The sequence below is a fragment of the Mustelus asterias genome, chromosome 11 (assembly GCF_964213995.1).
Source record: "Mustelus asterias chromosome 11, sMusAst1.hap1.1, whole genome shotgun sequence".
Taxonomy (NCBI): domain Eukaryota; kingdom Metazoa; phylum Chordata; class Chondrichthyes; order Carcharhiniformes; family Triakidae; genus Mustelus; species Mustelus asterias.
This window is the reverse complement of record NC_135811.1, coordinates 71,754,563-71,781,066: the sequence shown is the minus strand read 5'-3', so window position 1 is coordinate 71,781,066 and position 26,504 is coordinate 71,754,563. Positions and strand designations below refer to the sequence as shown.

The 26,504-nt window shown below is 43.5% G+C and overlaps 1 protein-coding gene across 1 annotated transcript in view; it reads left to right on the top strand.

Moving 5' to 3' along the window:
- Positions 1 to 26,504, top strand: part of map3k3 (mitogen-activated protein kinase kinase kinase 3) — a 132,235-nt gene that overhangs the window by 14,146 nt on the left and 91,585 nt on the right. Inside the window, exons 2-4 of the mRNA XM_078223730.1 lie at positions 4,295 to 4,374; positions 12,679 to 12,800; positions 12,918 to 12,958. Coding sequence (XP_078079856.1) covers positions 4,371 to 4,374; positions 12,679 to 12,800; positions 12,918 to 12,958 — 167 coding nt within the window. The 5' untranslated portion in view covers positions 4,295 to 4,370. The remainder of the gene's footprint in view (positions 1 to 4,294; positions 4,375 to 12,678; positions 12,801 to 12,917; positions 12,959 to 26,504) is intronic.

The following is a 26,504-nucleotide window of genomic DNA, read 5'->3' as shown; positions in this document are numbered from 1 at the left end:
ATTGAAAGATTCTGCCTCAGCTCAACCCAACCCAAACTCTGCTCTCTTTCTAATGAATGGTTATTGATCAAAGACAAATAATTAGTACCACCGTGATGCCCTAGCCTGGCCAACCTCTCCCTATAAACTCAGGCCCAGTAGTCCTGGCAGCATCCTCATACATCTTCTTTGCACTCTTTCCTGTTTATCAATGTCTTTCCCATAACAGGGTGACCAAACTGTACACAATATTCCAAGTGCAGCCTCACCAATGACTTATGCAACTGTAACATAGTGTCCCAACTCCTGTACTCAATGCCCTGATTGATGAAGGTCAGTGTGCTAAACACCTTCTTCACCACCCCGTCTACCTGCGATGCCGCTTTCAACAAACTATGTTCTTGTACTCCGAGGTCCCTCTGTTCCTTAACACTCCCCAGAGCCCTACCATTCACTGTATAAGTCTTACCCTGGTTTGACTTTCCCAAATGCAACACCTCACACTTGTTTGTATTGAAATCTATTTGCCAATCCTCGGCCCACTTCCCTAATTGATCAAGATCCCCCTGTAATTTTTGATAACCACCTTCGCTATCAACACAATACCTCCTAATTTAGTATCATCCGCAAACTTACCAGCCATGCCTTGTACATTCACATCCATATCATTTATATAAATAACGAATAACAAGGATCCCAACATCCACCCTGAGGCACAGCATTAGTCACAGACCTCCAGTCCGAGAAACAGCCACCGACCAGCACCTTCTGCTTCCTGCCCTCAAGCCAATTTTGAAGCCAATTTTGAATCCAATTAGCTAACTCTCCCTGGATCCTATGCGACCTAATCTTCCAGACTAGCCTGCTATGGGGGACCTTGTCAAAGGCCTTGCTAAAGTCCATTTAAACAACATCTACTTCCCTACCCTCATCCATCCTCTTGGTTACCTCTTCGAAAACTCTAAAAGATTCGTCAGACATAACTTCCCACTCACAAAGCTGTGCTGACTATCCCTAATCAGACCTTGACTATTCAAATGTTGGTAGATCCTGTCCCTCAGAATCCCCTCCAGTAACTTACCCACCACTGATGTCAAGCTCACCAGCCTGTAATTCCCTGGCTTGTCTTTGCTATCCTTATTGAACAACGGAACATCATTAGCCAACCTCCAGTCTTCTGGAACTTCGCCAATGAAAAGAGATGAAGCAGATATCTCTGCAAGGGTCTCTGCAATTTCATCACTAGCCTCCCACAAGCTCTGAGGAGGCATTTGATGAGGCCCAGGGGATTTATCGAATCAAGAAAAATTTCAGCTGAGGAAACCGTTTGGCCCTCGTGTCTGCATTAGTTCTTTACCAGAAATGCAATCCAGAATTAATCTTGTCACCTTATGCATACTCTATCTTTCTCTGTTTCAAATATTTTTACGGGTTTTGCTTAAAAGATGCAGTGAATTATACCTCAACCAAGCTCTAAGGCAAAGCTTTAATGACCCTATGCAGAAATAATTTTTTTCCCTCCTTTTCCTCATAGTGAGGTTTTAAGTTGGTTATTGTCATCAATAAATCACCAATAAGAGGAAGTAAGCACTTACTTTGGTCTGATATATGAGAGTTTGGCTTGTATAAGAGGCCTGATGTCTGGTAGTAGGCGTACCAAGTACCGAGTCCGCATGTCTTGGTTGGACAGTACTTAAGCCTCCAGGCACTGTCAGAATTCTGATTTTTGGATAATGGAATCCCGCCCTTTTAATTTCTTTCTGATCACCACCTCTCCATGACCATCACTGCCTCCAGTGCGGTCAAAGCTGGGAGGAGAGGGTTTCCACTAGCAACAAGACTGGGGAACTGCTACTTGTCCTTGGGTGTACCCAGAACCAGCTGCTGCCATGCATCCCGCAGGAAGGGTGCCCTCTGTTATGACCAATTGTTGGAGTCATGAGGCTTGGCAGGTGGGTGACCGAGGGTGAAGTTGGATCTGCTGAATGAGTTGAGGAGGGGGATTGGGGAGAGGAGCTGCTGAGTGAAGGAGGGTCTGTTGAGAGAGTAAATGGAGGGGAAGGGCATTGGGAAGAAAGGCTGCTGAGTAAGAGGGAGAGGAATATGGGAAGTGAGGCTGCTGAGTGAATGGGGGGATTATAAAGTGGGGGATAGGGGTTGATCACAATGTGTGTGGCAGGATGGAGGGAGAGGGGCTCCATTGAATTTGTTGTTGCTGGAGAATATGGAGACCTTGGCTGAAACCTTCATGAGTACACAAAATAAAATGTTTGCAAAGTACTTTAAAAACACAAACTTTCGTAAGTTTATGATGTATTTATGATAGGTGAACTTTAATGATTATATAATGAATGTTACTTTGCAGTTTTGTTTTGCTGTTTGTCCTGGGTGATAATTTTCAAGGATTTAAAAAAAAAAAATTCTTTCATGGGATGTGGGCATTGCCGGCAAGGCCAGCATTTGTTGCTTATCCGTAATTGCCCTTGAGAAAGTGGTGGTGAGTTAAAATGGGGTCACATTGGAAAATCGTTGCAAAGCCCTGCTGGAGTCTTTTGCTCTGCTTCATGTGTACATAATCCAGCAAAGTCATGTGCTGTTGTTAGTATGGATGCCATCCTGTATTACACACTTCCCAATCTTTTTTCTGCTCTGACCCCATTTTGAGGTTTGGAAATTGTCATGACTCCAGAGTGTGAGCCAAGTGGAGAGGTAGAGCTGAGAGAGAGTAGGGGGATGGTGGAGAGCTATCAGTGTGGGGAAATTGGGTAAACTGCAGGGATTTAAAATAAAAAGCACCTGCCTTCTCACTGGCTCTTTTGGAGCAGGAATCAGGCCTCAAAGATTGGTCAGTTCGGCTACGCTTACCATAAGAATATGAGGATTTAAAGAGTCATTGCAGCTGTTATACTCAATCTGATTCCATGGCAACCATTGCTGTCTCAGAGCCCACAACCCCAACATTTCATCTGGATTGCAACCCGTGGTTTGGGAAGTCCTGCCCTAATTACATTGAATGTAGAAATTTGGTAATTTGATACAAGTGCCATTGGTCTACCCTGTCTTGTTGATAATAGAAAGTAAAGAAAACTAATGTCTCTACCCATTTGAAGTCTGATAATTCCACCCTTTTGAAGTGGCCTGGAAGATTTGTTTCCACGACAGATCAGAAGTGCTATGATTACATAATACCTCATCACAAAATAATTTCAGAACTTTTTGTCTTCAGTCACTATCGCCCCTGGATTTGCTGCTGCTCTGGTAGGTTGGTTCCTGGCTGTATTTGGAGATCATTGTGTCGTGGAATGTTCTGTGGATCATAAAGTTGAGGCTCTCTGAAGTTAATTTATGCTGGGGCTACTTTGAAGAAACGTTTCTACAAACAGTTGTCCACTCCATTCTGCTTGGTGTTACGCACTTTGTTCCAGTCTCTGTTATAATGAGGAGAGGGATTGTTTGTGTAAGTTTGATTGTGCTGCAGTGCACTCACAAGTCAAACCCCACCTCCCCCATTTGTCTGGAAGATCATCTTGAAAAGCTGTGTGAATTCAAGAGCTAATGGGGGTCAGCTTTGTACAAATCCGCCCATGCAGATTTGCTTACTGAGCCTGGATTCCATGTGTAAAGAGCCCCTGTGGGGATAATTTAACCAGATATGTTGGCCCTGTACAAAATATATTACCACTTTGAGGATCCTATACAATTTATCCAAGGGCACAGAGGCCTATTAAGGAACCCCGGATAGCAATAGATTTACTTGCTCTTTTTTTTTTGAGACATTTATTTTATTAACTGTTAAATGCAGCAATCTACCTTGGGCTTTCTAATAAAGGTTCAGCTGGCTGTGAAACTTTCTGTGTCTTGTGGTTGAGGAGGTTGCTTCTAATCAGTAGTCTGTGAAGACGTGAAGCTGGCACTGTAACCGCAGACAAACGGAAGCATTCCAAAGAATGGAAGTGTTGGTTTTGCTAACACACTGTTAGGACTTAGCCTATTTGGCTACTTAATGTTTGCCAGTTAACTAATGTTGCTCACCACTTGGTCAGACTGCAAAAATAGCGTAACCTGGCTAGAAACTGACCAGTCCAAATTTTGATTTCAAAAATTATTGTTAGTCGGTGCTGGAGAAGAGCACACAGAAAGATCCCATCAATCCAGATATACTTTGCTTTTTCAGATAGCTTATTAAATATTTGGGGGATTAAATCTAATTAAACTAATTGAATTCCTATAAATCAACGGAAACCAGACTTGCTGGTATTTTGAAATATAAGATTGCCATTTGTTTAATTCAGTATTTTGCCTGTTCTCTTCATAGTTGCCATAGATGACTGTTGAGCAGAGGAAATTCTGCCCAGACTTGAACTGAATTTACAGCGTTGCCTGCTGCAAACATGGGTAAGTGAATTCTCTTCCAGAACCAGTTTGACAACTCAGTAGGCCATTCATTTCCATGTGGAACTGACCTTAGCAAGAGATTGGGTTATCTGTCAGGATCTTTTAGCAAATCATGCCAGCCCCCATGTTTCAAGTGCAGTATGCTAGCAGTGATGCTGTTACTTAAAAAAACAATCCTCCTACGCCTCCCCACCTCCCAAACCGTGACTTAAAACCATTAATAAGACCAAGTCCACAAAACGCCAGCAGTTATTAAGTGTGTAAGTCATCTTTTTTTGTGCATAAGAGGAGTTGGTGAGTGTCAGCAAGTTATCTGGGTCATTACAGCCAGATCATCTTTCCACATCTGAGCCAAACAGTGATTAGGAATGGAAATTCTTTCTCTTATTGTCTCCTCCCTCTTTTAAGAATTGAAATCAAATATGGTGATCAACCACACAAAAACAGAAAAACGCTGCAAAAACTCAGCAGGTCTGACAGCATCTGTGGAGAGAGAATTGAGGCAATGGTTCGAGTCTACGCAACCCTTCGTCAGGTCATCTAGACTTGAAACGTTGGCTCTACTCTCTCTCCACAGATGCTGTCAGACTGCTGAAATTTTCCAGCATTTTTTTGTGTTTCAGATTCCAGCATCCGCAATATTTTGCGTTTATCATAGTGATCAATCAACTCAACAGAGTGTGGATCTGACTGAGTTCCTGTTGGTCTGTATAGGACTGCTCTATGGTTAGCAGGTAGCCTTTGCTCTACCTTACCAAGTTCCTCTGGACTCATTTAGCTAAGCACTCAATGCTGCTATAGAAAATGATAATGTTATCATGTGATGGTGACATCTAATGTGGTGAAGGCCTGCCTTCATGAAATCCATTTTATGCACTTGAGATGGACTGAATACAGGACCACAGATGGAAATGAATTATTTAAGCTGTGGTACTGTTATGCATCTTGCAGGAAGCATTTATCTCAATTTTTTGCATTGCATGGTCCTCTCTTCCAACCGCCAATTAATTCCCTTGGCTAGAGGGCTTACTGAGCTCCTCCCATCCTTTTTGTTTGATTGGTGGTGTGCGTGTGATTATGCCTGACTTTCCTGTTCACACATAACCTGGACAAGGTTAAGAATTGGGGAAATTGGAGATGGCGAATTTTCACTTGGTGCCAATCAGTTTACCCTTTGATTTCCTTGGCCTGTACAGTTTGCAAAGACAATCAACAATCAAATGTCCATAATTAGCCTTCCTGCTTCAAAAAGTCTGGTAATTTATTCATCTGACTCTACAGTTTAGGGTGATCACAGTGGCAGCAACTTGCATTTTCTAAGGCAGGATTTCCCAAACCGTTCGAGCCACAAAACTCTATTGACCTTCCAAGAGTACTGAAGGAACATCAGAGAAAGCTTCTTATTGTGTTGAAGAACCAAACACAAAAAAAGATTAATTTGAGGCAATGAGTACAAACATAAAGAATCCTAATTTATCAAAGTTTTTTTTCTATTTCTATATGTATACGATTACTATAATTTAAAAGTTCTCTTGTTTAAAAAATGTTCTTGGGTCTTGCCTTATAATTTTTAATGGGAGGAGTGTTTCTGCTCCTTGGGTTCAAATGGGAAGGGTGCTGCTGGAATGCTGGATTCTCAAATTGCACATGTGCGTTTCCGCCCACTCTGTCTCTCTCTCTCTCTCTCCCTCCGTTCCTCACCTCTCCTTGCTAAATGTCCATAATTAGCCTTCCTGCTTCAGAGAGTATGGTAATTTGTCATCATTTAGAAAAGGAAGCAACTTAATTTTTGAGCATGTGGTCCAGCAGATTGGGTCAGGCTTCTGGAAGCCAGCAATTAATTATGTAAATATTGTACTCTAAATCAGGTTATGGGGAGAGCGGGCCATTAAAGAAATGGCAGAGTAAATATAATTGTGCCTCAGAGGGGACTAATCCACCAGTTCATTAGTAAATATGAACAAATGCAACTCATTCAGGTTTCAGGGCAAGCAGGAGAAGTCAAAAATTAGGTGCCATTTATATAAAATTGCAAATTAATTAATTATATCATACCCTGAACACACTTAACTGGGCTTCAGAGTGCAGGGCAGCCAATCATTACTTAATCCTCTTATTTCACATCATTGCTGCCATGTCATTTGCTCTTACAACACAATAAGGCAATCTGCTATTGTGTTAGTACTCAAATATTCCCTTTGTTATTTCGTAGTTTTTTCCTCAAATGCTGTATTTGAAGAATGCCCTAGAAAATACACTGTCCAATATTTACAAAGTTAACGCTAATTTTTGCTGCAGTAGTTTGATTTCTAATAAAACATTTTGAACATGCTGTGTGCAGTCCTTAAACCGCCCCAACTGCTCCTATCATCTGATCGGTAAAGGCGCAGATTGCTGTAACAGCTGTGCACAGCCATCCCCTGTTGGGCCACTCGAGACTTGATGGGAAGGCATGACAGTGCAAGATATCAACTGAGTGACAGACAAGTGAGGTGGCAGGACTGGAAGATTCAAACAAAGGCACATCCTGGCTGGCGGAAGCACAGCTGTTGTGTATATACTGACACGTGCACATTTCTGCAAAGCTCTGTCAAGCCTGACAACACTGATCAGGGCATGGACTGTTCTCTTTTAAAAAATCTTAGTTTACTTCAAGAATTTCCATCTTTTACATGCTATTTCTGAATGGATAGAAAGCTGTTGCTCAGGTTATAGCAAAACACATACATGCTTACAGTACAGGTTAAACAGAGAGTAAGTTACCTTCTACATTCTCCCAACAAATAATTCCAGGGTAGGTGCAGCATGGATTAGATATGACGTAAAATTATTTCTGTACTGTTCCTACAAATTGTTTGCTCTTCAGCTATCTGTAGGGAGGAGAGAAGCTGACAAGTGTGACCTGTTGGCTGTTCATCTCCATCCAATAAAGGACACTTGATTGATTATTTTGAGCAGCAGCACTGCTGTAACTGAGAACAGAAGTGGCTCGCTCTCACCATGTGCTGATGCTGCATTAGACCTGGGCCAGTTTTCTTGTCATGTTTTTATTCTTAAATCCATGCATGCATTTTGAGATCAATGTGTGAACAGTTTCATGTGTAATTTGAGAATGGTATTCCACTGAAATGAAATATTCAGATCATGCTATGTTGATTTCTACGGACTGCCAGAATCATTGTTCATATCATCTTTGTGCTGTTATAAACCATTTTTATGAACTCCAGCTGCATCTATGTAGTGCATTAACATAGTAGAAAAATGTTACAGTTAGCAGGAAAGATTCAACATTCTTGGGCTCTTTTCTATAGAAAAAATAAGACTGAGAGATGACCTGATAGAAGTGGAAAACCTCAATTGCTCTTCTGGAAGACCTCAACCGCTCCATGTTATAGCAATTATCATATATGCATTTAAGGGGACGATGTATACAATATGACAACTTCTTATCCAGAATCGGTGGAATCTCAAATTGTTTTTTCAGAATGTTTGAATGACTCCACTGCTTGGAGTCATACCTAGCACAAAGGAAGATGCTTGTGGTTATTGGAGGTCAATCATTTCAGTTCCAGGACATCACTGCAGGGGTTCCTCAGAGTAGTGCCCTAGGCCCAACCATCTTCAGCTGCTTCATCAATGACCTTCCTTCCATCATAAGTTTGCTACAATTGTAATTCTTTGGGTAATAATAAATACTGGTCCATGTGACCTGGTGACCCTTAGTCTGGGAGCAGTACCAGCAAGAAGGAAGTTAAGATGCAGAAGCTGTGTTCAGCCAGACTCAAAAGAAAAGCTGAAGAAGTTGATCAGTGCACAGATGCAGACACAAAAGACAGACAAAGACTCCTGTTGTAAAGAGCAAAGGGAAGCTGTAGCAGAGGGGAGAACAGAGAAGGCACATTTACAAGGATCTGTGAGTGTGTGTGAGAGAGAGAGATGTAGTTAATCAGGACAGAAAGCCAAAGACAGTGTTGGAACACGTTGTGAATTGAATCGTTTTACTGCTGCTGTTTTGCCAGAACCGATCGGACCGATTTAATGGGGTTTATTAAAGAGGTGGAATTAAGGATACTCTAGGGAATCTGTGCCATCAGGACTGTCATGAACCTAGTTAAGGAAATTCTGCAGGAGTGTGCCAATCAGGTGCCAACCATCTGCAGAGTCCTCTAATGGAGTATGGCTGCCAGTGAATTCAACTTGTGGGCTCAATTAATTGAGTGGGAATGGAAGGTGAGAGATTCCAGAGGTAGAGTTAGAAAGTGTGCACGGTGCCACATATCTGCAGGGCGAAATGTAGGGTGCTTGTGGCTGTGTAGGACGTATCTTGTTGCATTGACTGTTTAAAGTGAAACTTGTCTTTTTATGCGTCATTTTGGCAGTTAATTCATGTTTAATTTGCATTAGTTCTGATTCGTGTTAAAGTAAATGTTACAAAACGTTTAAACATGGACAAATGAGCTCAACGCCAAGTATGAGGTGAGAGTGACTGCCCTTCGCATTAGGGCATCATTTGACTGACTGAGTGTTGCATCAAGGATCCTGAGCAAAACTCAAGTCATTGGGAATCAGGAGGAAGACTCTGCACTGGTTGGAGTCGTACCTGACACAAAGGAAGATGGTTGTTGGAGGTCAATCGCCTCAGTTCCAGGACATCACTGCAGGAGTTCTTCAGAGTAGTATCCTTGGCCCAACTATCTTCAGCTGCTTCAATTATCTTACTTCCATAATAAGGCCAGAGTGGAGATGTTCGCTGATGATTATACAATGTTCAGTCCCATTCCTGACTTCACATATACTGAAGCAGTCTATGTCAAAATGCAGCAAGACCTGAACAATATCCAGGCTTGGGTTAACAAGTGGCAAGTAACATTCACACCACACAAGTACTAAACAATGACTATCTCCAACAAGAGAATCTATCCATTGCTCCTTGACATTCAAAGGCATTGCTATTGTTGAATTCACCACTATCAATATCCTGGGGATTACCATTGACCAGAAACTGAACCGGACGAGCCATATAAACACTGTGGCTACAAGAGCAGGTCAGAGGCTAGGAGTCCTGCAGCGAGTAACTCGGTAACTCGCCTGACTGAAAATCCTGGCCACCATCCACAAGGCGCAAGTCTGGAGTGTGATGGAATACACTTCCCTTGCCCGGATGAGTGCAGCTAAACAACATTCAGGAATGAGGAAAGATCTAATTGAGGTATATAAGCTGCTAATGGGGATTGACAGGGTATATGTAGAGAGGATGTTTGGTCTTGTGGAGCAATCTAGAATGAGATTCTTTTAAGATAAAGGATAGCAGATTTAACAGATGAGGAGAAATTACTTCTCTGAAAGGTCATGAATCTGTGGAATGCACTACCTCAGCGCAGTGGATGCTCGGGAATTGAGTAAATTTAAGGAGGAGATAGATTTTTAATTAGTAAAGTGTTGAAAAGGGTTATGGAGAATGGGCAAGAAAGGGGAGCTGAGGCCAATTCACAATCAGCCATAATTGTATTGAATGGTGGAGCAGGCTCGAGAGGCTGAACTGTCTACTCCTGCTCCTAGTTCTTATGTAACCCTCTGGAGGCTTGACCCCATCCAGGCCAAAGCAACCTGCTTGATTGGCACCACATCCACAAATATTCACTCGCTCCACCACCACTGCACAATAATAGCAGTGTGTACCGTCTACAAGATCTACTGCAGGAATTCATCAAAGCTCCTTAGACAGCACCTTCCAAATCCACGACCACTACCATCAAGAAGTCTAGGATAGCAGTCACATGGAAACACCACAACTTGGAGGTTCCCCTCCAAGCCACTCACCATCCTGACTTGGAAATATTTCACTGTTCCTTCACTGTCACTGGCCAAGATCCTGCAACTCTCCCTCCTAACAGCACTGTGGGTGTACCTACACCAGATGGACTGCAGTGCTTCATGAAGACTGCTCACCAGCACCTTCTCAAGGGCAATTAGGGGTGGACAGTAGATGCTGGCCTAACCAGCAAGGCCCACATTTCATGAATTAATTTTAAAAAGTGAAATCTTATTGGTGATTTCTTCATTTGATGAATTTGGTTATTTTGGTTGATGATTTCCTCAAGGGGTGTGGCAGAATGGAGCAGAAGCATATATTGATAAGGTAAGGTAGAGTAGGGTGGAAGAGACGTGTATGAAGTATAACACGAACTTTTTGATTTGATTTATTATTGGTACACAGTGAAAAGTGTTGTTTCTTGCACGCTATACAGACAAAGCATACCGTTCATAGAGAAGGAAACGAGAGAGTGCAGAATGTAGTGTTGCAGTCATAACTAGGGTGTAGAGAAAGATCAACTTGATGCGAGGTAGGTCCATTCAGAAGTCTGGCAGCAGGGAAGAAGCTGCTCTTGAGTCAGTTGGTACGTGACCTCAGTCTTTTGTATCTTTTTCCCGACGGAAGAAAATGGAAGAGGGTATGTCTGGGCTGCCTGGGACTGGCTGCTTTTCCGAGGCAGCGTGAAGTGTGGACACTGTCAATGGATGGGAGCCTGGTTTGCATGATGGACTGGGTTTCATTCATGACCCTTTGTAGTTTCTTGTGGTCTTAGACAGAGCAGGAGCGATACCAGGCTGTGATATAACCACAAAGAATGCTTTCTATGGTGCATCTATAGAAGTTGGTGAGAGTTGTAGCGGACATGCCAAATTTCCTTAGTCTTCTGAGGAAGTAGAGGCGTTGGTGGGCTTTCTTAACTATAATGTCTGCATATAGGTCAGGACAGGTTGTTGGTGATCTGGACACCTAAAAACCTGAAGCTCTCGACCATTTCTACTTTGCCCCCAGTGTTGTGGACAGGGGCATGCCCTCCACTACGCTTCCTGAAGTCAATGATTATCTCCTTCGTTTTGTTGACATTGAACATAGATCTATTGGGCCAAATGGCTTGTCCCTGGGCTGTAAAATCTTATGTACATCAAAGAGCAGAGTTGCTTTAAAACATGTCAAATTCGGGGCACCACGTTTCAGGAGAGTTTCAAACCACAGAGCTTGCAGAGGAGATTTACCGAATAGTATAGTTATGTGAAAACATTAGAGAAGCTTGAATTTCTGTTCTTACAGCCAAGAAGGTTAAGAGGGAATTTAGAAGAGTTGTTCAAAATTATGGAAATTTTGAAGAAACTGGTTCCACTAGCAGATGGGTTGGTAACCAGTGAATAACATCTGCCATAGAGAAATTGCTGAAATCTATTATTAAGCAGGTCGTAACAGAGCGCTTAGAAAATCTTAATGCAACCAAGCAGAATCAACATGGTTTTAGAATCATAGAAACCCTACAGTGCAGAAAGAGGCCATTTGGCCCATTGAGTCTGCACCGACCACAATCCCACCCAGGCCCTACCCCCATATCCCTGCATATTTTACCCGCTAATACCTCTAATCTACACATCTCAGGACACTAAGGGGCAATTTTAGCATGGCCAATTAACCTAACCCGCACATCTTTGGACTGTGGGAGGAAACCGGAGCACCCGGAGGAAACCCACGCAGATATGAGGAGAATGTACAAACTCCACACAGACAGTGACCCAAGCCGGAAATCGAACCCAGGTCCCTGGAGCTGTGAAGCAGCAGTGCTAACCACTGTGCTACCTGGAGGGAAATCATGTTTGACGACTTTATTGGCGTTATTTAAGGAAATAGCAAGCAGCATAGATAAAGAGAAGCCTGTGGATGTGCTGTACTTAGATTTCCATAAGGCAGTTTCACATCAAAGGTCGAGAAGCTGATGGCCTATTTCTGCTCCTCATATGTTCGTATCAGATTTTAGATCAGCTTAGATAAGATAAGAACTAAAGGGATGATGAGAATTTTTTTATAGAGTGAATTATGATGATGAGGAATTCACTGACTGAGCATATTAACTTTCATTGAATCATAGAATTACTACAGTGCAGAAAGAAGCCATTCAGCCCATCAAGTCTGCACCAGCTCTCCAACAGAGCATCTTACCCAGGCTCACCTCCCTATTCTATCCCCATATCCCCACACATTTACCCTGCTAATCCCCCTAACCTACACATCTTGAAACATTTAAGGGGCAACTTGGCATGGTCAATCCACCTAACCTAAGATTATTGGGTATATATTTCGAATGGAAATATTTGTAGGGCTATGGGGAAAGTGCTGGGAATGGGACTGTTTAAATAGCTTTCGCAAAGAGCTGGCACAGACATGGTGGATTTAATGACCTTCTGTGCTGTAAAATACGCTAATCATTCACAACTCTGGATTGCATTGAAACTCTGATTTCATTTTTAACTCAGATGAGCAAGAAGCTTTAAAGTCCATTATGAAGGACCTGGTTGCCCTGCAAATGGGACGAAGGAGCCGAATGAGTGGCTACGACAGCGTGAAGAGCAAAGCCAGTGTCCACAGCAACAAGCAGGTGAGAGGAGCTCACGGAAATGGATCAGTTGTTAAATGTTTGAATTGAAATATCACCTCTACATGACTTTGCAAAATCATATCTCACTTATGTAAACAAATTTCCATTCCATTGCAGAATGATATTCGAATAAAGTTTGAACATAATGGTGAAAGAAGGTATGTGGTGTTGTAATGTCAGTCGACTAAACCAAAGCTTTTTTTGGTGGGTTTCAGTGTATGTTCTGTATAATCTTGAATGGGAGACTGCATGTTCCCAGCTTTGCTATTTGTTCAAAAATTTGAAGATGTAATCTGCGTTAAAGTCATGCAGTGCCCCATGAGATGTGAAAGGCCAATGGTTTGGAGGAACACTCAGCCGCTGCATGTACTGTTTACAAAAATTGACATTCCTCATGGACTATAAATGGCTGACTTGAGCAATTCTGCAGCAGTGACTTCACTTTGCCAATCTTTAGCATAACCCGACTGTGTTACTGAGGTTAGACTACTGTTTTTTCTTTCAAGTTTTTTTTATTGAGTGCAGTTTGCTGTTTACTGCACTTTGTTGAGAAGGACACAAAGAGTCTGTAAAGGGATATAGATAGGTTAAGTGAATGGGCAAGCATTTGGCAAATGGAATACAATGTGGGAAAATGTGAGGATGTCCACTTTGGCAGGAAAAATAGAAAAGGAGAACATTATTTAAATGGAGAGAGACTACATAATGCTGCACTGCAGAGGGATTTGGGTGACCTCTGACATGAAATGCAAAAGTTCAGCATGCAAGTGCAGTGAATAATTACGAAGGCAACTGGAATGCTGATTTTTTACAAAGGGATGGAGTATAAAAATAGGTAAGTCTTGCTACAACCGTAGAGAGCATTGGTGAGACCACACCTTGCCTTTGTGGATAGTTTTGGTCTCCTTATTTAAAGAGAGAGATACTTGCATTAGAGGCAGTTCAGAGAAGGTTCACTCAGCTGATTCCTGGAATGAGGGTTTTGTTTTATGAGGAAAGGTTGCACAATTGTGGGCTAGTGTTTACTAGAGTTTAGCAGAAAGAGACGTGCTCTTATTAAAAGATACGTTTCTGAGGGGGCTTGATAGGGTAGACACTGAGAGGATGTTTCCCCTTGTGGGGGAATATAGAACTAGGAGGCACAGTTTAAAAATAACAGGGTTGCCTATTTGAGACAAAGCATCTTTGGAATTCCCCACCCCAGAGCTGTGGAGGCTAGATCATTGAAGATATTCAAGGCTGAGATCATTGAATATATTCAAGGCTGAGATCATTGAATATATTCAAGGCTGAGATCATTGAATATATTCAAGGTTGCGAAAAACTGATCCTAGGATTATGAGCACAGGCAGGAAAATGAAGTTGAGGCCAAGGTCAGATCAACCATGATTTTATTGAATGTAAAAAATCAGCTTACTTTTTTTACCACTTTGCCCAGTATGATTAATAGCAATGACTGCAACCTCTTAATCTTTTAAACGCCCCCTCCCCTCGACCTGCATTGCAGCCTTTGCAATGCTGAACAGGAGTGAAAATTGCATTTCTGAGACCCGCTGTTATTTAGGCATTAATGATGGTGGAATGCACCATCCAGTGCATTATCCATTAATATTTAATCCCTGGGAATGTTCAGTCTTGCTTCCGGTAGGAAAATCCCAGAAGTAGGATTGGAACCTGGGCAATTAGGGAACAGTTCCGCACTGCTGGAAGACGAGGTGGTAAACCTGCAGCAAGTCTGTTCCCTGCTCCTACATTGCCACCTAATACTGTTGCTGAAAATTCATTTTTATTCCAGGAGCTGCAATACTTGAGACCCAAGATGTTGTAATTATAAATTAGGTAATCTGGAATTGGAGCTACTATACGTTTTTAAAATAGTCATGATGAGGAGATGCTGGCATTGGACTGGGGTAAACACAGTAAGAGTTTTAACAACACCAGGTTAAAGTCAACAGGTTTATTTGGTAGCAAATGGCATTTGCTACGAAATAAACCTGTTGGACCTTAACCTGGTGTTGTTAAACCTCTTACTGTTTTTAAAATAGACCAGTTAGAATTTCTTTAGTCCCCCTGCTTTGTGAGGCAGTAAAACACTGAATTAGCTTTCTAGGTGTTTATATTCATACTTGCAGCTAAGGTTGACAGTGACTAAAAATTGCATTTCCACAGTGCTGGCACGCTCACCTCTGAGTCAGAAGGTTGTAAGTTCAAGTTCCACCTTCTAAACTTAAAGACATAATTTAAGCCAACACTCCCAGTATCTTACTGAGGGAGTGCTGCACTGTTGGCGGTGCCATCTTTCAATTCCGATTTTAAACTATCCTTTCAGGTGGATGTAAAAGATCTCACAGCTTTACTCAGAAGAGCTGGGAAGTTCTCCCAGTCATCGTCTTGGTCAACAATGCATTCCCACTAATGTGGAACACCACATTCACTGTTTTGTGCCAATTTACATAAGACTAATGGCATTGCGTCCTTTGAAAAGTTTGGATCTAGGTCGACCGAATCAATTTTAAAGCCCAATTCTGCAGAGTTGATGTTTATGGACATTTGCCAGTAAGATCAGATAAAGCTAATTGTGGAATTTCTTATCTGCAGTTGAAACTAGAAATCATCTTAACTGATGTCAGCCAAAAACAGAACTGTTGCTTGGTGTGCTGACCCCCCAATCAGCATTGTGTATATGCTAGCAGTGATTTTTCTTGTCATTAATCTTGGTACTTAGTTTACAGTTTTCTTAGACAGGATATGAAGCTGTGTTTGGTGTACATTGTGAATCTGATGCCTGTTTAGTACTCTAGTTCAGTAAGAGTAGGTTCTAAGTTGTAACGGTGCAGATTCTGAGCGTTTGGTCCATAACCTCTGACCTTTGTTATACCGCAAGCAGTTTTTTGTGCAAAGATGCGTTGGGAGAGACCCCCCCCTCCTACCCCTTCAAACCCCTCCCCAGAAGACCTCATCAGGATTGCATGGAAATTGTCTGGGAAGTTTAAATTTATGTTGGATTATTACCCTGAACTGGGAATCATTTGATTTAAATTGCAGTCCTTGGATTTTTCCAACTGTCTTACAGGAATAATTAGCGAGGAAAAATTAGAATTAAAAGCACTTCTAATTTCTTGGTTAACTATAGTACTAACCTCCTGACTATCTCCTTTCCCCACCCCTGTCGTCTTCCCACCTGGACTACACCTCTATCCCCACTGCCCGCACCATCGTCCAACTACCCTTCCCATGTCCCTTCAGAACCCTTGACTACCTTCCCAACCTCCCATAGGACCCTCAACTACTCCTCCCCCCCCACCTCCCCCTCCCAATTTCACCCATACTCCCAACTTCCTTCACTGATTACCTGACACTTACCACCCAACGCACCCTCCTCCCCCAATGACCGATGTCCCACCCATAATATCTGCTCATTTCTCCCTGCCTTATCAAAGTAGTTGCCTGCTTTGCAGCAACAAGTCTTCCTTTCCCTTAACTCTGCCCACAACAGAAGGCCCCAGGGACTCACTGTGTTGCACCTTTCTCACGCAGCCCAAGTTGGAAGGTTGTGTGTGAAAGGTGCGGCTGATTTCAACGCAAGTAAATGGTAGAGTGACAATCGAGTGTGATTGCTACTTCATAGAAGTGAGAGCCCTTTATATTGAGTTCATTTTTGAAGCATGTGAAATTCACGACAACATGCAAAGGGAAAACATGAAACGGCAAGAGGGTACAAAGAAAACAACATGAGGGAAGTGAGAAACATCATGAACAGAAGTACTGCGTCAAAAACATACCAAACTTACAACGTCATAATCATTTTTGCTCACTGTACATTCTATTTAATTCATTTGTAGAATCTGCCAACAGCTGGCCAGGCCTGCATTTGTTCCCATCCAAATTAGCCATGAGAGGGTGGTGGTGTGTGCTTTCTTGAACCACTGTAGTCCATGTGATATTGGTGCATTCACAATGCTGTTACAAAGGGAATAATAGCTGATGCTTCAAGAGGCTGGACTATGAGGGATGGCAGGAGTTTTGAGAGTTCATAGTAATAACTGAAGAAGGTTGATTAAGGAAGGGTGAGGTTGTGGGGGGGGATTTGAAAAAAAAGTTAAGAGTATTAAAATCAAGATGTTGCTTACCCACGAGCTGCGTAGGTTACAGAGTACAGGCATCATGTATGAAGTGGGCTTGGTGCAAGTTTGGATAGGGCAGCAGAATCTTGGATGTTAAGTTTATGGGAGGTCTGCATTTAGTGCTTTGGAAAACTCCAGTGTAGGGGTAACAAAGGAATGGATGAAAGTTTCAGCAGCAGATGAGCTGAGGCAGGACAAAGTCAGTGATACTATGGAGGTAGACAGTCTTGGGGATGGCACAAGTATGTGGGATAAAGTAATGTAAAAAACCCTGGAGTCAATTAAACCATTGGACTCGGTGATGAGGATTTGGGACACCACATATTTGTGGGTGGTTAAACTCTTGGCTGAATGACCTACAACTTGCATCTCATTAGATATTTTCACAGAGAGTGAACAGAAAGATCAATGCCCGAATAATGTCAACTGCTTTGTTATTTTGCCTTGGCGTGTTTGCTTGCATCATTCCAGCATCCTGCAGACTTGCATTACTTAATTTCAACCATTTTGACTGTTGTTACTGAAAACACTGCACAAAATCATTCTGAGTCACACAAGCCAGCAGGACCCAGGTTTGATTCCAGCTCTGATAAGTAGGCTGATCTCAGCCATGGGAGCAGTTGAGATGTTACAATTTATCTGAATGGCGTCTGGAGCTAGGGCCAGAGATGGAACATAGATGTTGTTGTGAAGTGCTTGGTGGTTGGATGGAAATGGGATTGGGCTTGTCTGTGCTTTTCCTCTGTGACTTAAAGGCAATCAGTGTTGACAATAGGATGGTCAGTGAGCAGTCAGTGTCTGTGGACACATACCCCACCAAGAAGCTGAACGCCTTAATAAGAATTGAGAGGTGGGATTAAAATCAGATAATCTGACCTATTTATAATAAAGAAAACATGTATAACCTGACTTGAATATTCACAGTGTGGTCAGAACACGTTGTGTATATTCTAATTCAGTATTTCTTTGTTTAGTAATTCAGCACTAAGTTTTGCTGCAATTTGTAGACCAATTCCACAAATGTTTTTACATAAAAGAATGTTTAGTTTGCAGTTTTCAGCGGCTTGATTTAATGTGACCCGGTGCCAAGTCTGAAATACCTTGGTTGGAAAATAGTCTGACTGTTTTTCTCAATTGCTTTGTATGTAACTATAGAACTGATCAGCTTATTTAGAGAAAAAACAAATTGGATGTTAGCGCGCAGATTGTACAGTGGCTGGTGACAGTCCAGCATGAAGTTGGGAGCTATGTCTGCTTGTCAGAATCATTGTGAAAAGTTTGGAAGAAAGTTGTGTAAGGATGCCAGTATCTGACCACAGAAATGTAAGGTAGATGGAAGTGACTGGGGCTCGGGAGCAACTGGAAAACAAAGCTCAGCATTGAATAGCACATGATCTGCGTGCACGAGTTCAGGGCTTATTCTGAAGCATGTAATAATTCCCTTACTTTGAGTCCTTGCACACTAAAAACCATTACAGCAGTTAATTGCAAACTCTGTAAAGTATTAATTACCATTTGGAAATGTCAAAAGCAAATTGCCAGAAAAGAAGAGATGAAAGGGCATTGGAATGTTGGTGCTAAGTTGAACATATGCTTTGCAGTATACCTTTTTATAAGGCAAAAATAACCAGGATGGAAATTCTGATTAGTAAATTGAGCTGCGTGGTGAATCCTTGACCATGCTGTATTCATCCATCACAACGTTTAACTCTTATTTCTTCCCCTGTGGAATCTGAGGAAAAAGGGCACGGTAGCACAGTGGTTAGCACTGCTGCTTCACAGCTCCAGGGTCCTGGGTTCGATTCCCGGCTCGGGTTACTGTCTGTGTGGAGTTTGCACATTCTCCTCGTGTCTGCGTGGGTTTCCTCCGGGTGCTCCGGTTTCCTCCCACAGTCCAAAGATGTGCGGGTTAGGTTGATTGGCCAGGTTAAAAAAAAAAATTGCCCCTTAGAGTCCTGGGATGCGTAGGTTAGAGGGATTAGCGGGTAAAATATGTGGGGGTAGGGCCTGGGTGGGATTGTGGTCGGTGCAGACTCGATGGGCCGAATGGCCTCCTTCTGCACTGTAGGGTTTCTATGATTTCTATGAATGTGAAGGCAGCTTGCTGTGCTCAGTGCCAGATGTGGGAGGTCGTGGAGTCGCCTAACCTCCCAGAGGTGCATATCTGCGCTAGGTGTATTGAGCTGCGGCTCCTAAGGGACCGAGTTAGGGAACTGGAGCTGCAGCTCAAGGACATTCGTCTGGTCAGGGAAAACGAGGAGGTGATAGATAGGAGTTATAAGCAGGTGGTAACACCGGGGCCACAAGGATCAGGCGAGTGGGTCACAGTTAGGAAAGGGAAGAGTCAGGTGGTTCAGAGTACCCCAGTGGTTGTGGCCCTTAAGAATAAGTACTCTTGTTTGAGTACTGTTGGGGGGGACAGCCCACCTGGGGGAAGCAGCAGTGGTCATGCCTCCTGTGCGGAGTCCAGCCCTGTAGCAAAAAAAGGAAAGGAGTAGGAAGCCAGTGGTGATTGGGGACTCCACAGTGAGGGGGTCAGACAGGCGTTTCTGTGGAAGAAGTCGAGAAACACAGATGGTGGTTTGCCTCCCTGGAGCCGGGATTAGGGATGTTTCTGACAGAGTCCAAGAAATCCTTAAGTGGGAGGGAGAGGAGCCAGAGGTCGTAGTGCATACTGGTACTGCCGACGCAGGCAGGAAAGGGGAAGGGGTTATGAAAAGAGAACATAGGGAGTTAGGTAGGAAGTTAAGGTGAAAGGAATGCTAAGGTAGTAATCTCAGGATTGCTACCTGTGCCACGAGACAGTGAGGGAAGGAACGGAATAAGGTGGAGGATGAATGAGTGGCTGAGGGATTGGAGCAGGGGGCAGGGATTCAGCTTCCTGGATCATTGGGACCTCTATAGGGGCAGGTGCGACCTGTACAAAAAAGGACGGGTTTCACTTAAATCCCAGGGGGACCAATATCCTGACGGGTAGGTTTGTTAAGGTTACTGGGGATGGTTTAAACTAGAATGGTTGGGGGTGGGAATCAAAATGAGGTGACTGGGAGAGAGGAGGTGAGAGTAAAAATAAGAGGGACTGGTCGGCAGTGTGAGAGGGAGGATAGGCAGGTGAAGGGGAAGGGGAGCTCTCAGACCGAAGGGTTGAGGTGTGTTTATTTTAACGCAAGGAGTATAGTGAACAAAATGGATGAGCTTAGAGCGTTGATCGCTGCTTGGAAGTGTGATGTGGTGGCCATTACAGAGACTTGGTTATCTCAGGGTCAGGACTGGGTACTTCAAGTGCCAGGTTTCAGATGTTTCAGGAGGGACAGGCAAGGAGGCAAAAGAGGTGGGGGAGTGGCACTGTTGATCAGGGATAGTATCACAGCTGTAGAAAAGATGGATGCCACGGAAGGATTGTCTACGGAATCTCTGTGGGTGGAGGTTAGGAACAGGAAGCAGGAAGGGGTCGGTAACTTTACTGGGTGTTTTCTATAGGCTGCCCAATAGTAGCAGAGATGTGGAGGAGCAGATTGGGAAGCAGATTCTGGAGAGATGTGATAATAACAGAGTGGTCGTGATGGGAGATTTTAATTTCCCAAATATCAATTGGAATATCCCTAGGGTAAGGGGTTTAGATGGAGAGGAGTTTGTTAGGTGCATTCAGGAGAGCTTCCTGACACAGTATGTGGATAAGCCTACAAGAGGAGAGGCTGTGTTTGATTTAATATTAGGGAATGAACCTGGGCAGGTGTCAGATCTATCAGTGGGAGAGCATTTTGGGGACAGTGATCATAACTCTATCTCCTTTACACTAGCATTGGAGAGAGATAGGATCAGTCAAGCTCGGAAAGTGTTTATCTGGAGTAAGGACAACTATGATGCTATTAGGCAGGAAATTAGAGGCATAAATTGGAAGGAGGTTTTCTCAGGGAAATGTACGGAAGATATGTGGCAAATTTTCAAGGAAAATTTGTCTGGAGCTCTGCACGGCAATGTTCCGGTGCGACAGGGGAGTTATGGGTAGGTTACAGGAACCGTGGTGCACGAAAGCTGTAACGGATTTAGTCAGGAAGAAAAGAAAAGTCTACAAAAGGTTCAGGGAGCTAGGTAATTTTAGAAATCTAGAAGAGTATGCGACTAGTAGGAAGGAACTAAAGAGGGAAATTAGAAGAGCCAGGAGGGGACATGAGAAGGCCTTGGCAGACAGGATAAAGGAAAACCCCAAGGCATTCTACAAGTATGTGAAGAGCAAGAGGATAAGATGTGAAGGAGTAGGACCTATCAAATGTGACGGTGGGAAAGTCTGTATTGAACCAGTTGAAATAGAGGTACTCAATGAATACTTTGCTTCAGTATTCACAGTGGAAAAGGATCTTGGTAGTTGCAGTGCAGACTTGCAGTGGACTGAGAAGATTGAGCATGTGGGCATTAGGAAAGAGGATGTGTTGGAGCTGTTGAAAAGCGTCAAGTTAGATAAATCGCCGGAACCGGATGGGATGTACTCCAGGTTACTGTGGGAGGCGAGGGAAGAGATTGCTGATTCTCTGGCGATGATCTTTGCGTCGTCAATGGAGACAGGAGAGGTTCCGGAGGATTGGAGGATGGCGGATGTGGTTCCGTTATTCAAGAAAGAGAGAAGAGATAGCCCAGGAAATTATAGACCGGTGAGTCTAGCCTCAGTGGTAGGTAAGTTGATGGAGAAGATCTTGAGAGGCAGATTTATGAACATTTGGAAAGGAATACTATGATCAGAAGTAGCCAGCACGGCTTTGTCCGAGGCAGATCATGCCTTATGAGTCTGATTGAGTTTTTTGAAGATGTGACTAGACACTTAGACGGGGGAAGAGCAGTAGATGTGGTTTATATGGATTTCAGTAAGGCGTTTGATAAGGTGCCCCATGCAAGGCTTATGGAGAAAGTGAAGGGGCATGGGATACAAAGGGATGTTGCTTTGTGGATTCAGAACTGGCTTGTCCACAGAAGGCAAAGAGTGGTTGTAGATGGGTCTTTTTCAGAGTGGAGGTCGGTCACCAGTGGGGTGCCCCAGGGATCTGTTCAGGGACCCTTGTTCTTTGTGATTTTTATAAATGACCTGGATGAGGAAGTGGAAGGATGGGTTGGCAAGTTTGCTGATGACACAAAGGTTGGAGGTGTTGTGGATAGTGTAGAGGGATATCAGCAGTTGCAACGAGACATAGATAAGATGCAAGACTGGGCGGAGAAGTGGCAGATAGACTTCCACCCAGATAAGTGTGTGGTGGTTCATTTTGGCAGGTCGAATAGGATGGAGGAATATAATATTAAGGGTAAGACGCTTGGCAGTGTGGAAGAACAGAGGGATCTTGGGGTCTGGGTTCATAGGACGCTCAAAGCAGCGTCGCAGGCAGAGGCTGTGGTTAAGAAGGCGTATGGAATACTGGCCTTCATCAATAGAGGAATTGAGTTTAGAAATCAGGGGATAATGCTGCAGCTGTATAGGACCCTAGTCAGACCCCACCTGGAGTACTGTGCCCAGTTCTGGTCGCCTCATTACAGAAAGGATGTGGAAGCCATAGAACGGGTGCAGAGGAGATTTACGAGGATGTTGGCGGGATTAAGTGGTATGCCTTATGAGGATAGGTTGAGCTAGGTCTATTCTCCTTGGAGAGGCGAAGGATGAGAGGTGACCTGATAGAGGTGTATAAGATGTTGAGAGGTATTGATAGAGTGGATTCTCAGAGGCTTTTACCCAGGGCTGAAATGGTTGTCACGAGAGACCACAGGTTTAGGGTGCTGGGGAGTAGGCATAGAGGAAATGTTAGGGGTAAGTTTTTCACTCAGAGGGTGGTGGGTGCGTGGAATCGGCTGCCGGTAGTGGTGGTGGATGCGGATTCGATTGAGTCTTTTAAGAGACTTTTGTATAGGTTCATGGAGGTTAGTAAGATAGAGGGTTATAGATGAGCCTAGAAGGTAAGGAAATTGTTCGGCGCAACTTGTGGGCTGAAGGGCCTGTTTGTGCTGTAGCTTTTCTATGTTCTATCTGGGTCTACTGATCTACATTAGCTGCTGGTCCAGCAATGTGGTGAATTTAAAATTTTAATCCCTGTGCTCTGATCACTCCGTGGCTTTGCCCTTTCCTTACTCGGCCCTAAAACTCTCAACAGCTCTTGGTTTATCCAATTCCAGCCTGCTCGAGTTCTTTCAGTCCACTATTGGCTACTCTGCCTATAGCTGTGTAACCCTAGTTCCTGGGCCTCCTTTCTAAACTTCTCTTTAGCTTTCTCTCCCCTAAGGTTATCCTTAAAACATACTACTTTGTCTCTAGCCCTTGAAAAAATGTATCTGCTAATTCTCCTGTGAAACATCTCAGATTTTTTCTTATGTTAAAGGTGCTACACAAATGCAAGTTGATGCTGTGTTAGCTGATTCCATCCAGAATGATAGCAGCATTAACAGGTGGTATTGGGTTATGGAAGGGGATAATTATTTAGGATTTGCAAGAGTTGAGCGAGGATAGAATCAGATTGAGCTTGTTCTCTCAACCTGCCGACTCTCACTGTGTGGACTGAAATGTTCAAAGAGGCAACTAGGACCAGGTATTGGAGAGTTGTCAGGGAAAAAATCGGACCTCTCGGGGACAAAAGTGGGGAATTATGCTTGGAGCCCAAAGAAGTAGGGGAGATACTAAATGAATACTTTGCGTCGGTATTCACAAAGGAGAGGGATGTGTTGACTGGGAGTGTCTCGGAGGGGAGTGTTGAACCGTTGGAGAAAATCTCCATTACAAGGGAGGAAGTGTTAGGTTTGTTAGAGAATATAAAGACTGACAAATCCCCAGGGCCTGATGGAATCTATCCAAGGCTGCTCAGGGAGACGAGAGATGAAATCGCTGGGCCTCTGACGCAAATCTTTGTCTCGTCACTGGACGCAGGTGAGGTCCCAGAAGATTGGAGGATAGCTAATGTGGTCCCGTTATTTAAGAAGGGTAGGAAGGATAATCCGGGTAATTATAGGCCGGTGAGCTTGACGTCCGTGGTGGGGAAGTTGTTGGAGAAGATTCTTAGAGATAGGATGTATGCGCATTTAGAAAGGAATAAACTCATTAACGATAGTCAGCATGGTTTTGCGAGAGGGAGGTCATGCCTCACTAACCTGGTGGAGTTTTTTGAAGAAGTGACCAGAATGGTTGACGAGGGAAGGGCCGTGGATGTCGTCTATATGGACCTTAGTAAAGCGTTTGACAAAGTCCCTCATGGTAGGCTGGTGAAAAAGGTTGGATCTCATGGGATAAAGGGGGAGGTGGCTAGATGGGTGGAGAACTGGCTTGGTCACAGAAAACAGAAGGTGGTAGTGGAAGGGTCTTTTTCCGGCTGGAGGCCTGTGACTAGTGGTGTTCCGCAGGGCTCTGTATTGGGACCTCTGCTGTTTGTGATTTATATAAACGATCTGGAAGAAGGTGTAACTGGGGTGATCAGTAAGTTTGCGGACGACACAAAATTGGCAGGACTTGCAGATAGTGAGGAACATTGTCAGAAGCTACAGAAGGATATAGATAGGCTGGAAATTTGGGCAAAGAAATGGCAGATGGAGTTCAATCCTGATAAATGCGAAGTGATGCATTTTGGTAGAAATAATGTAGGGAGGAGCTACACGATAAATGGCAGAACCACAAAGGGTGTAGATACGCAGAGGGACCTGGGTGTGCAAGTCCACAGATCCTTGAAGGTGACGTCGCAGGTGGAGAAGGTGGTGAAGAAGGCATATGGCATGCTTGCCTTTATAGGACGGGGCATAGAGTATAAAAGTTGGGGTCTGATGTTGCAGATGTATAGAACGTTGGTTCGGCCGCATTTGGAATACTGCGTCCAGTTCTGGTCGCCACACTACCAGAAGGATGTGGAGGCTTTGGAGAGAGTACAGAGGAGGTTTACCAGATGCTGCCTGGTATGGAGGGGCTTAGTTATGAGGAGAGATTGGGTAAACTGGGGTTGTTCTCCCTGGAAAGACGGAGGATGAGGGGAGACTTAATAGAGGTGTATAAAATTATGAAAGGCATAGATAGGTTGAACGGTGGGAAGCTTTTCCCCAGGTCGGTGGTGACGTTCACGAGGGGTCATAGGTTCAAGGTGAAGGTGGGGAGGTTTAACACAGATATCAGAAGGACATATTTTACACAGAGGGTGGTGGGGGCCTGGAATGCGCTGCCAGGCAAGGTGGTGGAGGCGGACACACTGGGAACGTTTAAGACTTATCTAGATAGCCATATGAACGGAGTGGGAATAGAGGGATACAAAAGAATGGTCTAGTTTGGACCAGGGAGCGGCACGGGTTTGGAGGGCTGAAGGGCCTGTTCCTGTGCTGTATTGTTCTTTGTTCTAGTTGACTCTCCCTGTCTAACTTTATCTCAGCCAAGGCCAGGTGATGTTCTGAGCGTGTCCTAACACTGTTGAACCTTACTTTAGTAAAGATTGAGGCTTTCTGGAAAGCTGGAGAAAAAAAATAGAAAGTTTATAGAAACGGGGTTTCTTCATTCAAAAAAAAGTCAGTAATCTCCTGTTTAAAGGATTACCCTGTAAATTTTGAATACAGGCAAGCTATAGGTTAGAGTTTATGACTTTGGCTCTATACAGGACCCTGGATTTTCCCTATTGGTCACAGTATGCGTGTTTCTGCATTCACATTTGTAAAAGTGTAGGAGTGTAGCCTCCAAGCTATTATAGTAGCCAGCATTCTGATTCTTGGATAAACTTAAGCTAGCAGATACCATCAGGAGATGAAGAACGAAAATTAAGTAGAATGGGGTTAGAGGATATAAATAAGGATTTGGAAAAGCCTGCCAGATTTTTTTGTACTGACTCCCAGCTCTGCAAGTCATGTGACGGGGCTGTAAAAGCACTGGCTTTATTCAGGACGTGCTAGGAGCATTTTTACAAAATGCCAGTAATAACCAGAAGTTTTAATGGCAGAAGTTGGCAGAGGAGTGCATGCCAACACAGTGACTGTTTTTCTACTGCACTTTGTAATCACAATTCACAGTAATTACACTAGGGCAGCAGACAACAGGCCCCTGAAGCACTTTCACTGCACCTAAATAAAAAACTCATAATTATCGCAGGGATCAGAGAAAGCTGCATGACAAATGCTTCAAGCAGTATATTTTTGCCTGGGGTTTGGGAGGGTGTGAGAGAATGTGTAATGGTGAGCATTGTGTGGGACCCAGGGCTGATAGCGTGTGCAGCATGAGCCACCAGGGTAATTCATCATTGGCATGAATATAACCCTAATCCCCATCAGTTCTCCCCACTCCATATAATGTGTTCTGCTTTCCTGATAGTGCATTTCTGATGTCAGTTTTTCCCCATAACATTCACCTGTCGTTCTGAGGAACAAAATAAATTGCTGCATATTTCAAGCATCTCTTAATTTTCGATTTCGAGGGATTGCATCTTTTTTTAAACTTCAGCAATGCGATGATTAATAGTCTGATAATTTAAAAGATGTGAGAAAAGAAAAACATACATTCTCAATTAAATCAGACGGCGGGTTGCAAAAGTAGCCTCTCCATTCCATTTCTGTCTAGTGGTTTAGATCACAATGGGCATAATAATCATTCGAA